Consider the following 15,819-nt stretch of genomic DNA (forward strand, 5'->3'; position numbering starts at 1 on the left):
AAGGACTCGAGTGTCCCTAAGATGGCTGCCGTGCCGGTGAAAAAGACGGTGCCCGCTACCCCATCGGCTCCGTCGACCTCCGGTCCGCAGAAGCCGAAGAAGTCCGTCGATTCCGATGCTGCAAAATCGAAACCGACGCCTGAGGAGGGGTCCTCCAAGAAAGATGGTCGGCACGGGTCAGCGGCTACGACGCCGTCCAAGCCCGCCAAAGTCGGCTCCAAGGAGGCTACGCACAAGAAGTCTGCGCCCCGGACTCAGGAATCGGAGGCGGTGAAGACAAGTTCCGCGCCCAAAGCGCACAAGGCCCACAAGAACGTCGGATCCGAGGGACCGATCAGACCATCCTCGTCAGCGACGAAACCCACTGTGAGTGAGACGTCCCTCATCGCAGACTCACTGCAAAGAATCAGGGAGAAAGCCTTTGCCCCGTCGGCTCCGATACCATCGCCGCAGCCGCAAAAGGACACTCCAGCAAAGCCTTCTGGGAAACTTCTCTTTTTTTTGCCACCTAAGGAGGCGCCGAAAGCGTTTTCAACCAAACCGGCTCCGAAACAAGTTTCTTCGCCGGCTGGCCCGCTTCCACGTCGGGTACTCGAATCAGAAGACGATTCAGAGCATTTCATCGACGCTGACACAGGCAAGCTGACCCTCTATAAGAGGAAAATCACTTCGGAGCCAGTGGACTCCTATGTCATCCCACTGAAAAAGAAGAGGGTGCCCCTTGACGCCTCAGGCCTCACGGAGCCAATCCAGCCTCCTCCAAGACGGAGCCCTACTCCCTCCCCAGAACACTCTGCGGGTGAGGGGTATGATGAGGACGAGCAGTACAATTTCCCCATCGATGAACCTGATGCACAACCGGATTCATACGATGACACTGGTGACCAGAACACCCAGGGTGTGGGGCAGGACCCGCAGCTCTTTAATGCACGTGCATCCCCGACTGAGGACTCAGCAGGCTTTCATGCACTACTTGAAAGGGCGGCAGCCAATCATGATGTGGACATGCATGCCGACCCGGTTGAGGAAGACTTCCTTTTCGACACCTTTTCAGTCTCTGAAAGGACAGTAAAGACACTTCCTATGCTAAAAGGAGTCCTCAAACATGCTGGGGACATTTTTAAGGAGCCTACAAGAGCGAGAGTGGTCAACCCTCGCATTGAAAAGAAGTACAGGCCTGCACCTGCGGACCCCGCCTACATCCGGGGACAATTGCCACTGGACTCTCTTGTGGTCGCCAATGCCAGGAAGCGTGCCAACTCCCAGACAACGGGTGAAGCTCCTCCCCCGGATAAGGAGTCCAAAGTGCTAGAGGCAGGGGGCAAAAGAGTAGCTGCACAGGCATCAAACTTTTGGCGCATCGCCAATACACAGGCGCTCTTGGCGCGTTACGATAGGGCACACTACGACACCCTAGAACAGGTTGTACAACACCTGCCTCCACAGTTCCAAGAAGCTACACAACTGCTCATTAACGAAGGGAAGCTAATCTCAAACGCAGCCATCAAGTGTGCGCTTGACGCTGCAGATACAGCTGCTAGGGCTGTCAACACTAGCGTTATGCTGAGACGACAGGCGTGGCTACGCATCTCAGGCTTTAAACCGGATATTCAGACAACAATTCTTAATCAACCGGTCAATCCTGATAGTCTGTTTGGTCCAGATGTTGACACCACCCTAGAGAAAATAAAAAAGGACACGGAAACTGCTAAATCCATGGGGGCCCTGCAGTCTCATCAGTTTCGTGGCAGCAATTTTCGTCGCTCAGGTGCACGTGGGGTCACCAGAGGACAAATGGGTCAACAATCCCAGTTCTCAAAAGGTGGAGCACAATCCTCGTTCACGAAACAGAACAAGGGAGGTTACAGGAATAACAGCAACAGAGGTCGCGGCAGAGGAAACAACAACCCCCGCTCCTCTACTCCAAGCAAACAGTGACTCTCTGTCACTGCCCCCCGACCACCTAACACCTGTCGGGGGGAGACTGCAGCAGTTCCTGCCCGTCTGGAAAAACATCACCACAGACAGGTGGGTGCGACAACTAGTCCAGTATGGTTATTGCCTAGAATTGAAGTCCACTCCACCCAACATCCCGCCAAGGCAAAGGCCTATGTCCGCAGAGCACTTGCTCTTATTGCAGCAGGAGGTAGTGGTGATGCTGCAAAAGGGAGCAATCGAGCAAGTGCCGGTGGGAGAGGAAGGCACAGGGGTATATTCCCTGTACTTCCTTATTCCAAAGAAGGACGGATCTCTCAGACCCATTCTAGATCTACGCCCCCTCAACCTGTACATACTATCGGAACATTTCCACATGCTTACACTGCAACAGATTCTTCCCTTGCTAAACCAAGGAGACTTCTTAGCAACCTTAGATCTCAAGGATGCGTATTTCCACATTCCACTACACCCGTCACACAGGAAATACCTCAGGTTCACTATTCAAGGCAGGCACTACCAGTTCAAGGTCCTACCCTTCGGAGTCACAACAGCCCCGAGGGTGTTCACCAAGTGTCTGGCGACAGTAGCGGCGCACCTCAGGAGGCAGAACATCCATGTCTACCCCTACCTAGACGACTGGCTCGTACAAGCCAAGTCAGAGCAGCAGTGCGCCGCGGACATGTCAACTACAATTCACCTTCTTCACGATCTGGGTTTCTCCCTAAACTACCCAAAATCGCATCTTCAGCCGGCACATGTCCGGCAGTTCCTAGGTGCAACGATCAACACCCTGACGGCCATGGCTCAGCCAACCCAAGTCAGGATAGACAGCATGCAGGCCCTGATCCAAAGGTTCAGGCCACAACACTCGCTTCCAGCGAGAGTGTTCATGCAGTTGATAGGCATGATGGCCTCCTGCATCTTCATAGTCCCTCACGCACGGCTACACATGCGCCCGCTCCAGGAGTGCTTAGCGAATCAGTGGACACAGGCTCGTGGACAATTGACAGACCTAGTGTTGGTTACCAGTCGGGCATACGACTCTCTGCATTGGTGGACTCCACACAACCTTTGCAAGGGCCGACTGTTCCAAGAGCCTGTGCCGCAGATTGTCCTGACAACGGACGCATCTCTCCAGGGATGGGGAGCTCATGTGCTCACTTACACAGTGCAGGGACTATGGTCAACGCAGCAACAGAAGATGCACATCAACTATCTGGAACTGATGGCAATCTTCATGGCGCTCAAGTCCTTCATTGTACATCTGTGCAACAAGGTCGTGCTAGTCCGGACGGACAACATGACCGCGATGTACTACATTCAAAAGCAGGGAGGCACCCACTCGCCACAGCTGTCTCATCTGGCTCAGAGCATGTGGAAGTGGGCCATTCAGAGGAACATTTTCCTCATGGCAGAACACCTCCCAGGAAAGGACAATCAGATGGCGGATCTGCTCAGCAGGTACAGCCATCAAATGCACGAGTGGGAGTTACACCCATCTGTCCTCCACCCGTACTTCCAGCAGTGGGGCCATCCGGAGATAGACCTGTTTGCCACAAAAGAGAACGCAAAATGCCAACACTTTGCCGCCAGGTTCCCTCACCCACAGTCGCAGGGGAATGCGATATGGATGAACTGGTCAGGCAAATTTGCGTACGCTTTTCCGCCAGCCCCTCTAATACCGCTGGTCGCAAGAAAGCTAAGGCAGCACGAGATGACTCTCATCCTAGTTGCTCCAACGTGGGCGCGCCAAGCATGGTACACCACGTTCCTCGAACTCTCAGTGGTGCCGCATCAAAGACTGCGTCTCACGCCCAGTCTTTTGACGCAGAACCATGGAGAAATTCAGCATCCAGATCCGCAACAGCTCAACCTGGCGATCTGGCTCCTGAGGTCCTAGAGTTTGGGTACCTTAACCTGCCTCCAGAATGCATGAGCATCATCAAGGAGGCGAGGAAACCAACTACTAGAGCATGCTATGCTGCAAAGTGGAAGCGTTTTGTCATCTACTGTACAGCCAATGACATCAACCCGCTTGATGCATCTATCCCCAACATCATCTGCTATCTGTTGCATCTTTACAAGTGCAATCTGGCGTACACTTCCATTCGGATACATCTATCCGCCATAGCGGCTTATCTTCAGAACAGGCAGCACCTCTCTGTCTTCAGAGTGCCCGCCATTAAAGCCTTCCTTGAAGGTCTGAAAAGAGTCATTCCCCCAAGGACACCGCCAGCTCCAGTGTGGAACCTCAATGTCGTCCTCACCAGACTGATGGGACCACCATTTGAGCCACTGCACTCGTGTGAACTCCAGTTCCTTACGTGGAAAGTAGCTTTCCTTATAGCTATTACGTCTCTGAGGCGTGTCAGTGAGCTGCAGGCGCTCACAATCCAAGAGCCATTCATTCAAATTCATCCAAATAGGGTAGTGCTACGCACTAACCCCAAATTCCTTCCGAAGGTGGTGTCACAGTTTCATCTAAACCAAACTATTGACTTACCAGCATTCTTTCAAAACCCGCAAACGGTGGCGGAAAGAATGCTCCATACCTTAGATGTACGGAGGGCGTTGATGTACTACATAGACAGAACACAACCCTTTAGAAAGACAAAACAACTCTTTGTTGCCTTCGCACCACAACACAAAGGCAACCCAATTTCCAAAGCAGGGATAGCCAGGTGGATTGTTAAGTGCATCCAGATATGTTATCAAAAAGCCAAGCGCACTTTAACAATACCCCCCAGAGCGCACTCCACACGCAAACTGGGGGCATCCATGGCTTTCCTAGGGAACATTCCTTTAGAGGATATTTGCAGAGCAGCCACGTGGGTCACACCACATACCTTCACAAAACACTACTGTGTTGATGTGCATTCCAAGCAGCAAGCAGCTGTAGGACAGGCTGTTCTCAAGACACTTTTTCAGGTTTCTGCAGCTGGCACGGGCAACCGCCGCTGATGGAGGGACTGCTATGTATTCTATGCTAAGATATGAATTTAGCAGCCCACATGCCTCGAACTGAATATGCTACTTACCAGTATGCATCTGTTCTTGGCATGTAGGGCTGCTAACATTCATATCGCCCGCCCTCCTCCCCGGTGCCTGTCGCAGCTGCAGATATACTATTGTATTTATTCATTAGCATGGACATCCTTTACACTTTTCACTCCATCTTCTGCCACAATGGCGAAAAACAATCTGGGGATGGAGCCGATGCCCATGCGCACTGTAGTCCAGGGGAGGAGCCACCTATCTCAGGATACTTCGAAGACTCTTCCAGGACAACAATGTGCAATCATCCGAGCCCAACACTAGGCGGCGATCTAATGCTAAGATATGAATGTTAGCAGCCCTACATGCCAAGAACAGATGCATACTGGTAAGTAGCATATTCATTATTGAACATGCATGTGTCACGGATAATTGTAAATACACTTTGGCCTTTTAAGATCTTATTATAAGATAGAGTAAACCTTGGTGGGGGTCCGCATGCGGAGTAATGATGAGTTGATGTTCAGCATGCCGGTGTCACGGCGCGCGCCACACAGACACATGTTCACGCGCGCCCAGTCTTTTAAGTTTTATAACCGAATGGGGGACACCGGACACCATTCAGCACTTCTTGTGTGCACCGCCACCAACAGTCTCGTTTCGAGAAGGAACTGAGAATGTAACTTTTCCCCACGTTACCAAGCAACAAGTTGCCAAGCAATCTGAATGAAACTGTTACAGAATCATGTTTTATGATTATTACTAATTAAGTATCACGTGAGCAGCATCACACACCGCTGAACTGCAACAAGCACAGGTGGTGCCCGGCCGTGTACGATTCTCCTCGCACCACCAACTTTGAAATAAATGTAGCATTTTCTGATGATGGTGGCGATCTATCAGCATCATCTACTTATACTAGTGGGTGCTATCATTATTACTGGTTCGAGGCATGTGGGCTGCTGAATTCATATCTATTGCATAGATTGCCGCCTAGTGTTGGGTCCGGATGATTGCACATTGTTGTCCTGGAAGAGTCTTCGAAGTATCACGAGATAGGTGGCTCCTCCCCTGGACTACAGTGCGCATGGGCATCGACTCCGTCCCCAGATTGTTTTTTTCCGCCATTGGGTTCGGATGCATATTTGATCACTCAGGTTCGGAATCAATAGAAACTTTCTTTTGGCCCAAAGGCCTTTACTATATCGTCGGTATTGTCTTGCGATCGGTGTCCTGTTCTGTTCCGGCATAGTTCCCGAGTAGAACATCCCGAGGAGTCGCGTGGCTCTTCGGCGCTCAAGGCCCGGTCGACGCTAGAGACCTTATTCGACGACACATCATGGAACGGAGCCCGTTCAAGAGGTGCCCCGTGTGCAACTCAAAGTATCCTCTCATCAACGTCCACCCGGTGTGCGACAAGTGCCTGTCGCCGGATCACGATGAAGCGAGCTGTATGGCTTGTTCTCGTTTCCGCTCCAAGAAGACGATTCGACTTTGGCGCGCCAGGAGGCCCAGCAGACGGCACCTGACCCGGTGAACATTTTCGATACAGAGGGAGAGGAGGCAGACGAGCAGGACGATCAAGAGCCGATGTCCAATCCAGCAGCGGAGATCGACTCCAACTACGACGCAGATGTAGAAATGCTCGATGCTGAAGAAATCGTCGACGAGGTAGAAGACGACGATGGGGCCTATGGGGCCATGGAAGATAGCTCAAGCGAGGAGCTATGCCCCGTTGAAACGCTTCATACGGCTCAGGTCGAGGGATCGCCGCATGGCCTTACCCAAGATCTTACACTGGGTTCTACAGTCTCGCCTCCGGGCCCGGCTACGGACACGTCTAACGAGCCCCAAATTGTGAAATCGAAACCGAAAGGGAAAGCTTCGGTGTCTTCACAACCAAAAGCACTAGAGGCGCCATTGAAACCGAAAGTGCGTGTTCCCTTGGTCGGCTCGAAGTCTTTTGACCTATCGGCGCCGACTAAGTCAAAAAAGGTTATCGACCCGGTGAAGTCGCTCAGGGGTGTCGAGCCGAAAACTGGGACGCCGAAAGCACTTGTCGAGGTCGTCGACTCGAAGAAATCGGCGCCGAGGGCTGTCGATGCAGACAAAGGACTCGGAGCTACAAAAGTTGTCGATCCGCGCCTCGGCCGAAAACGGCTAAAACCAATGCAACCCTCCAGTCCGCACCTGGTGGTGGCTCAAAGGGACCTGTCGAGTCGACGCAGCCGTCCGCCTCCTTCGCAAAGCAAGTGTCGGAGTCATTAAAACGCATTAAGGACAAAGCTGTCGGACCGAAGGATACTTCCAAGCCGAAGACTGCCTCCAAACCTCAAAAGTCACCAGCACCTATTCAGTTTACGCTGCCGCCGAAAGTGGTGCCAAAGGCCTTCGCACCGAAACCGGTAGTCGAGGCGTCCATGAAGGTGTCCGCGGGGCCGAAGCCTACACCTAAGATTGTGAGGACAGAGCATCGACAACCCCTGCTTGAGGAGCAGTCGGAACAATTCATCGACGCACACACGGGGAAACTTTCTATTTACAAGCGAAAGATTGCCCCAGCACAGCCTATGGAGTCCTACACAATTCCATTAAAAAAGGATTCCATGGATTCACCCGTTCTTGTAGAACTGATAGCTCCACGTGGACAGGACACTGCTCCTAACTCGCCCACTTACTCAGATGTGGAGGCTGGAGAAGGTGACTATGAGGAGTACAACTACCCTGCCGACACTGATCCTGAGGATCAACATGACACATGGGCTGATGCTGCTGACCCAGGGGATCCACAAACTGCCCCAGACACTCAAGTGTATAATGTGAAAACATCGCCTACTGAGGACTCAGCAAGTATTTAATGCGCTTATTGAAAGGGCAACCAAAAATCATGATGTCCAGCTCCATGCTGATCCTATTGAGGTGGATTTTTTGTTTGACACCTTTTCCACCTCTGAGAGAACCGTAAAGACTCTGCCAATGCTGAAGGGTGTCTTGAAACATGCTGCAGACATTTTTAAGTTACCCGCAAGGGTTATAAACCCCAGAATTGAGAAGAAGTACAAACCGGCACCTGGGGACCCTACCTACATCAAGGGCCAGTTGCCGTTGGACTCTCTAGTTGTTTCCAATGCCCGGAAGAGGGCAAACTCACAAACTACTGGTGATGCTCCTCCCCCTGACAAGGAATCTAAAGTGCTAGAACCATCGGGGAAGAGGGTGGCGGCTCAAGTGGCCAATATCTGGCGCATTCCAAACACTCAGGCACTCTTAGCCAGATATGACAGGGCACATTACGATACACTTGAGACCCTGTTACAACACTTGCCAGATGAATATAAAGAGGCAGCTGAGATGCTCATTCAGGAAGGGAAACTCATCTCAAATGCTTCTATTAAGTGTGCACTGGACGCAGCAGACACCGCGGCCAGGGCCATTAACACCAGTGTGATGTTGCGGCGACAGGCCTGGCTCAGAATTTCCTGGTTCAAGCCAGAGATACAAACCACCATCCTAAATCAGCCTGTAAACCCTGATCACTTATTTGGACCTGAGGTGGACACCACCCTGGAAAAAACCAAAAAGACACTGAGACTGCAAAGTCTATGGGGGCTCTCCAGTCGCAGCAGTTCAGGGGTGGTTCTTTTCGTCGCTCAGGCAATAGAGGTGTTTCCAGAGGCCAGCTGTCCCAGCAAACACAGTACAATAAAGGAGGCGCGCAAACCACGTACAACAAACAAAATAGAGGTGGCTATCGCGGAAACAGCGCCAAAGGCAGAGGTCGTGGAAACAACAGCTCCCGATCCTCCGCCACCAACAAACGGTGACGCCTTGTCACTGCCCCCCGACCATACACCACCGGTCGGGGGGAGACTCCAACAGTTCCTGCCAGTCTGGATATCCATCACCACAGACAGGTGGGTCAGAAAGCTTATCCAGTACGGTTATTGTCTGGAGTTAACGTCCACTCCACCCAACATACCACCAAAGCACCGTCCTATGTCCACAGAGCATTTGCACTTATTGCAGCAGGAGGTACTCGTCATGCTGAAAAAAGGGGCAATCGAGCTCGTGCCGGTGGAAGAAAAAGGCACAGGAGTGTACTCCCTGTACTTCTTAATCCCGAAAAAGGACGGGTCCCTCAGACCCATACTGGACCTCAGACCCCTAAACCAGTACATTCTATCAGAACACTTTCACATGCTAACACTGCAGCAGGTACTTCCGTTGCTCAGTCAGGGAGATTTCCTCGCAACATTAGATCTAAAGGATGCATATTTTCACATTCCGCTACATCCGTCACACAGAAAATACCTCAGATTCACCATTCACAATCAGCATTACCAATTCAAAGTCCTCCCTTTCGGAGTGACTACAGCGCCCAGGGTGTTCACGAAGTGCCTGGCGACAGTGGCCGCACACCTCAGGAGACAAAACATTCATGTCTATCCTTATCTGGACGACTGGCTTGTCCCATCAAATTCAGCCCAGCAATGCGCCGCCAACATGTCCCACACCATTCACCTTCTTCACGATCTAGGATTCTCCCTAAATTACCCAAAATCACACCTTCTGCCCGCCCGTATCTGGGCACGACGATAAACACTCTGGCAGCCACAGCACAGCCAAATCCAGTGAGGATCAACAGCATTCAATTGCTGATACAGAAGTTCAGACCGCAACACTCGCTTCCAGCACGAGTGTTCATGCAGTTGATAGGCATGATGGCCTCCTGCATCTTCATAGTCCTGCATGCGAGACTACATATGCGTCCGCTTCAGGAGTGCTTAGCACATCAGTGGACTCAGGCTCACGGACAGTTGAAAGACCTAGTGTTGGTAACCGGTCGTGCATACAACTCTCTGCATTGGTGGAATCCACACAACCTTTGCAAGGGACGACCGTTCCAGGAGCCTGTGCCACAAATCATCCTAACAACGGACGCATCTCTCCAGGGATGGGGAGCTCATGTACTCCACTACACGGTGCAGGGACTATGGACAACGCAGCAAAAGAAGATGCACATCAACCTCCTAGAACTGATGGCAATCTTCATGGCGATGAAGGCATTCAAGGTACATTTCTGCAACAAAGTCGTGTTGATCCGGACGGACAACATGACGGCAATGTACTACATTCAGAAGCAGGGAGGTACACACTCTCCACAGTTGTCTCATCTAGCTCAGAGCATGTGGAAGTGGGCCATTCAGAGGAACATCTTCCTCATGGCGGAGCACCTCCCAGGCAAGGACAACCAGATGGCGGACATGCTCAGCAGGTACAGCCACCAAATGCACGAGTGGGAGATACATCCATCAGTACTCCACCCATACTTCCAGCAGTGGCGTCATCCAGAGATAGACCTGTTCGCCACAAGGGAAAACGCCAAATGCCAAAGCTTTGCCGCCAGGTTCCCGCACCCACAGTCGCCGGGCAATGCGATATGGATGAACTGGTCAGGCAAATTTGCGTACGCTTTTCCCCCAGCACCTCTAATACCGCTGGTGGCACGCAAACTGAAGCAACACTCGATGACGCTCATCCTGGTTGCTACAACGTGGGCACGCCAACCATGGTACACCACGTTTCTAGAACTTTCCGTGGTACCGCATCAAAGGTTGCGCCTCACTCCCAGGCTTTTGACGCAGAGCCATGGCGACATTCAGCACCCAGATCCGCAACAGCTCAACCTGGCGATCTGGCTCCTGAGGTCTTAGAATGTGGCTACCTTAACTTGCCTCCAGACTGCATGGATATCATTCGGGAGGCACGAAAGCCCACCACCAGAGCATGCTATGCAGCTAAATGGAAGCGGTTTGTCATTTACTGTACAGAACACAACATCAACCCGCTGGATGCATCTACTCACAACATCATTTGTTATCTGTTACATCTTTACAAATGCAATCTAGCATATGCTTCCATTCGGATACATTTATCCGCCATAGCGGCTTATCTCCAAAACAGGCAGCATCTCTCACTTTTCAGAGTGCCTGCCATTAAAGCCTTTCTGGAAGGACTCAAACGAGTCATTCCTCCCAGGACCCCACCAGCTCCTGAATGGAACCTTAATGTGGTCCTCACCAGACTGATGGGTCCACCTTTTGACCCTCTACATTCATGCGAGATTCAATTCTCAACATGGAAAGTGGCTTTCTTGATAGCGATTACATCACTGCGACGAGTTGGTGAACTCCAGGCACTAACTATACAAGAGCCATTCATACAACTTCACTCCAACCGGGTGGTGCTACGCACTAACCCTAAATTTCTTCCAAAGGTGGTTTCACAGTTCCATATCAATCAAACTATTGAATTGCCTGTGTTCTTCCAAAATCCTGAGTCGGTAGCAGAGAGGATGCTCCACACTTGATGTCAAAAGAGCTTTAATGTATTACATTGATAGGACCAAAGTTTTTAGGAAGACGAAACAACTTTGTTGCCTTTTCTGCACAACACAAAGGCGACCCCATTTCCAAGGCAGGTATAGCCAGGTGGATAGTTAAGTGTATTCAAATTTGCTATCAGAAAGCAAAGCGCACTTTAACAATCCCCCCAAGGGCGCACTCCACCCGCAAGTTGGGGGCCTCCATGGCTTTCCTTGGAAATATTCCTTTAGAAGACATTTGTAGAGCAGCCACGTGGTCTACACCACACACATTTACAAAACACTACTGTGTAGATGTGCACTCCAAACAGCAGGCAGCTGTAGGGCAGGCTGTTCTAAAGACACTTTTTCTAACTGCTGCAGCTGGCACAGGCGGCCGCCGCTAATGGAGGGACTGCTATGTATTCTATGCAATAGATATGAATTCAGCAGCCCACATGCCTCGAACCGAATATGCTACTTACCAGTATGCATCTGTTCTTGGCATGTCGGGCTGCTGACATTCATATCGCCCGCCCTCCTTCCCGGCGCCTGTAGCAGCTGCAGCACTTACTATTACTCTTTGCATGGTCATCACTCACAGTGTTACACTCCATCTTTGCCACAATGGCTAAACACAATCTGGGGATGGAGTCGATGCCCATGCGCACTGTAGTCCAGGGGAGGAGCCACCTATCTCGTGATACTTCGAAGACTCTTCCAGGACAACAATGTGCAATCATCCGGACCCAACACTAGGCGGCAATCTATGCAATAGATATGAATGTCAGCAGCCCTACATGCCAAGAACAGATGCATACTGGTAAGTAGCATATTCGTTAATATTGATAATAGAAACAGGTATAGTAAGTCAAGTGGGGTGTGTTTTCAGGTAAGTGGCTGAGGCATCGGCAGGAGGGTATAGAACCGCATAGAGCCTGTGTAATTAGAGTAATACAGTCAAGAAGCTTACTAAACCCAACCCTTCTGTCCTCTTTCCAAATCTTAACCAGTGAGTAGATCACATAGGAGCAAACAAGAAAGAGAAACGATGAACAAGCATTTGCAATGCAATAGGTCTCGCATTACTAAATGTTTTTTATTGGCGTTGCATTATTAACAACGCTAATAGCTCAACCTTTTACTAATGCGAGACCTATTGCATTGCAAATGCTTGTTAAGAAATGGTGTTCGATGTGCAGTTTCCACTATTTAACCTGTGACTTGACATTGACCTCCTTGCACTGCGTTTTCAACCCTTGCAGCCAGCAAGTGTAAAAGCCTCCATCTCGCTTTCCCTTTCCTGCACCTCATACGATTTTCATTCAGGGAAATCTTTTCTTTTATCTCTGGAAGGCAGGCGGGCCTGGCTCGTAGCTATTTTTCAATCCACAAAAATTTGCAGACCCTCCTCCTGGATAGCATGGCTTTGTCATTTAATTCTAAAGTAAGGAATCTGTGGCTATATGTCTCTATCAGATAAACAAGTTACTTACGCACATCTGTACTACAAACATCAAAGTTGGACCTTTTAAGATCAGGAAACCAAAGTAAGAGAAACTTCTGGAGGTTACAAAATTGGTAATGGGTTTTAATTTGATCTTGTTTTTTTTTTTTCTTTTTTCCCCCCAAGGTCCAATGATTACGCTAGTTGGCACCTTCTCTTTTACTTGACTATACCCAATAAAGTTGAAATTGGTATAGGACTGGGTATATGAACGCAGCATGTGTCCCAGACGGTTGGTTCAATGTGGCTTAGTCGGAATATGGCACTACTTACTGTGGGGCAATTAGGGCGGCCTCTCTCGGAGCTCCTTCCAGTTGATCACCAAGGGCGAAAGATGAGGACACAAAAAAAAAAACAAAGTTACTTCCGTTCAGTAACGCATTATCTGGTAGAGACAGGATCTAGCTGCTGATTCTTTAACGGCCCTCCTATCCTCCCCGCTCTGCGAACTGAGTCTTCTTTTATCTGAAAGATTTCATATTGGCCTTTCACAGCCTAAAAAAAAAAAGAGGAGGAACCCAGTGGGTATTTGACACAAGGCTATCTCTTAATTTAGCACACTATTTCAATAGGCAGTTTCTATTTGTGGCTTCACGTTTTGAGCACGGAAAATAGTCATGGAAGAAACTGACATTGGCGAGGGAATTATATGGACTTCGGTGTCACATCCGGTGGACGACGCTGATACGGAGTTGCGTGGCACCCTCTACGACTTGCTATGGGAAACTATATCCCAGATCCAGTCTTGTGCCCGGAGAAGATTCTAAATAAAGGAATCTGTGGCTAAAGCCGGTCTTTAACCGGTAATGCGTTACCGAAGGTAAGTAACCTGTTCATTTAGGTGGCTTTCTGACACCAGGAAATCAGATCAAGTCAAGGCTTTGACTACTGGGAACCGAGGAAGGTGAAGAAAAGCTGACGGAGCAAGAACAGAGGACCTGCTCCAAAGATTGGCACCAATCCCTGCCAGGCAGCTTGTACTTTGCCAATCACCAGGTTTGACTTCACAAAGATGTGGACACCCTTCCCAAACCTTTGGAGGACCGTTCAGCACCTCAACAAAAGATCTCCTTTGGACTAGAGGAGCCACCTCCCTGCACCAGCAGGCACTAACTGCAGCTGCCTGATCCAGCTTTCTGTCGACCCCTGGGCCCACCGATGGAGCAGCAACCCAGCTGAAAATCTTCGTGCTCCAGGAGCTCAGATCCATCTCCCCTCCGACTTAAGACGCCAGGATCCACCTTGACTAATACTCTGGGTACCGGAACAGTTGCTACAACAAAGGCTTGTTGCGAATCCAGTCCGGACATCGTCCTGAGGGACGTGAAGATCCATGAGGCCAGCACCAAAAGTGACCTTGCTGCCCTGTTTGCCCCCCCCCCCCTTCCCTGCCCCCTCACCAGCGGCACAGGGCCGCTGACAGCGCATGCCCGCTGTACAAAGCTCTTATAACTTTGAGCCCCACAGCCCGAACCCAAGGAAACCAACGGTGTCCCTGTGCCCCACCAGACACCCTCCAGAGCTGCCACCCCTGCTCCCCTTGGGCTCCGCTGGACTGGTCCCCCAGTGCCGCTTGCAGCCTCTTTGTTACAGGTGCTTTCTCCCATAGTCTTTCATGTGTAGTGTTTGAGGCTACCACCGCGACCAGCTCCTCTGCACAAGTACACACCAGTGCTGAAGAAATTGGACTACTGGAGGTTTCCTGGACCTTGGCCCCGCGTACATTTCAGAAGAACAGTTTTGTACGTTGTTTGCAAGTAACCATATGCAGTGTATGTTTCTCCCATAGGATAACATTGCCCCGTTCGAGGCTCATCTCTGAAATCTGACAGCTATACTTTCCAAGTTTCTGGAAATAGCTAACAGTAAAATTACTTATCCAATTACAAAGCTCTAGGTGTCTAAAAATCTATAAAAATGTATTTCTCTAAATTAGTCTCATATTTCATCTTGTGTGCATCTCATTTATTAACTCTTGTGTGTACAACAAATGCTTAACACTACCCTCTGAGACGCTTAAACTGCTTGCCCACACAACCACAAAATAGAGCATTTGTTATTATTAATTTAAGCTGTAAGCCAATAAGGGTTGTCTGGACTTTTCGCATGGTACACTACATAAAAAGCCAACTTCCTACAGCCTGGATCATAAGTCTCTATCGAAAAAGGTGAAGCAATGCCACTGATGGGCGTTGGGCGATACTGTTTAACTGTACTTCCTAAAAGGAGCAGTATCTGTTTTCCAGCCTTTTAAGCCTTTGGTCTATGTAGCTACATTGTCCTCCTTTCATCTCACTTCTGTTTAAAGTTATTCCTGTCAGTTGTCTTATTGTAGTAACTTTAATTGCCGAATTCTTTACATTTTTTAATTGCCTTTTCTAGAGAAAAGAATGTATTTATAATTTGTAAACCTCTTTGGGGTTCCTCATGTAAAGGGGACTATTACGTGTTTATTTCTGTGGAGATTGCCCTGAAAAAACTTATTATAGATATCTTTCCACATATTCTGATTGGCAGTACTCATGGCAGCTCTGCCTTTTTGCCATATGTCACAAATAATGTGAAATACTGTCGAGCAATAATCTTGTCTGCTAACACTAGCCCCTTGTTTTAGGTCCCAATAATGAACTCCTTTTCCTAGATGACACATTTCCTGTGGAAGATGCTACATATAAGCACTTATTATTTCAAAGTACGCATTAATGTTGAGTTAAGCACAGCTCTTTTTACTAAAGTAAAACCTCTACTAATAGGAAGCAAGTATAAAATGTGCACCACCTTTTTTATGATTGACTTACGTTTTTGTCTTCCAGTTTGTAGTACAACACTCTGGGTTGGGCAAGTGGACAGGAAGGTCACACAGCAAGATTTGACAAACGTCTTTGAAGAATTTGGCCAAATTGAGTCAATTAACGTAAGTAAGATTTTCATTCTCATTTTAAAACCCCTGCATTACATATCTTACACGCAGCTCTCAACCACTTAAAATTAGAATATAAAATGCTTGGCACACCCT

At 49.5% G+C, this 15,819-nt stretch overlaps 1 protein-coding gene across 3 annotated transcripts in view; it reads left to right on the plus strand.

The window, feature by feature from the left end:
• SCAF8 (SR-related CTD associated factor 8) overlaps positions 1-15,819 on the plus strand; it is a 1,826,711-nt gene that overhangs the window by 617,679 nt on the left and 1,193,213 nt on the right. For all 3 annotated transcript variants that reach the window (XR_013596231.1, XR_013596230.1, XM_078649179.1), the window contains exon 14: positions 15,617-15,717. Coding sequence is in view for 1 of the 3 variants with exons in the window: in XM_078649179.1 (XP_078505305.1) it covers positions 15,617-15,717 (101 nt within the window). In the remaining 2 variants the exon portion in view is untranslated. The remainder of the gene's footprint in view (positions 1-15,616; positions 15,718-15,819) is intronic.

The sequence above is a fragment of the Lissotriton helveticus genome, chromosome 6, assembly GCF_964261635.1.
Source record: "Lissotriton helveticus chromosome 6, aLisHel1.1, whole genome shotgun sequence".
Lineage (NCBI taxonomy): Eukaryota > Metazoa > Chordata > Amphibia > Caudata > Salamandridae > Lissotriton > Lissotriton helveticus.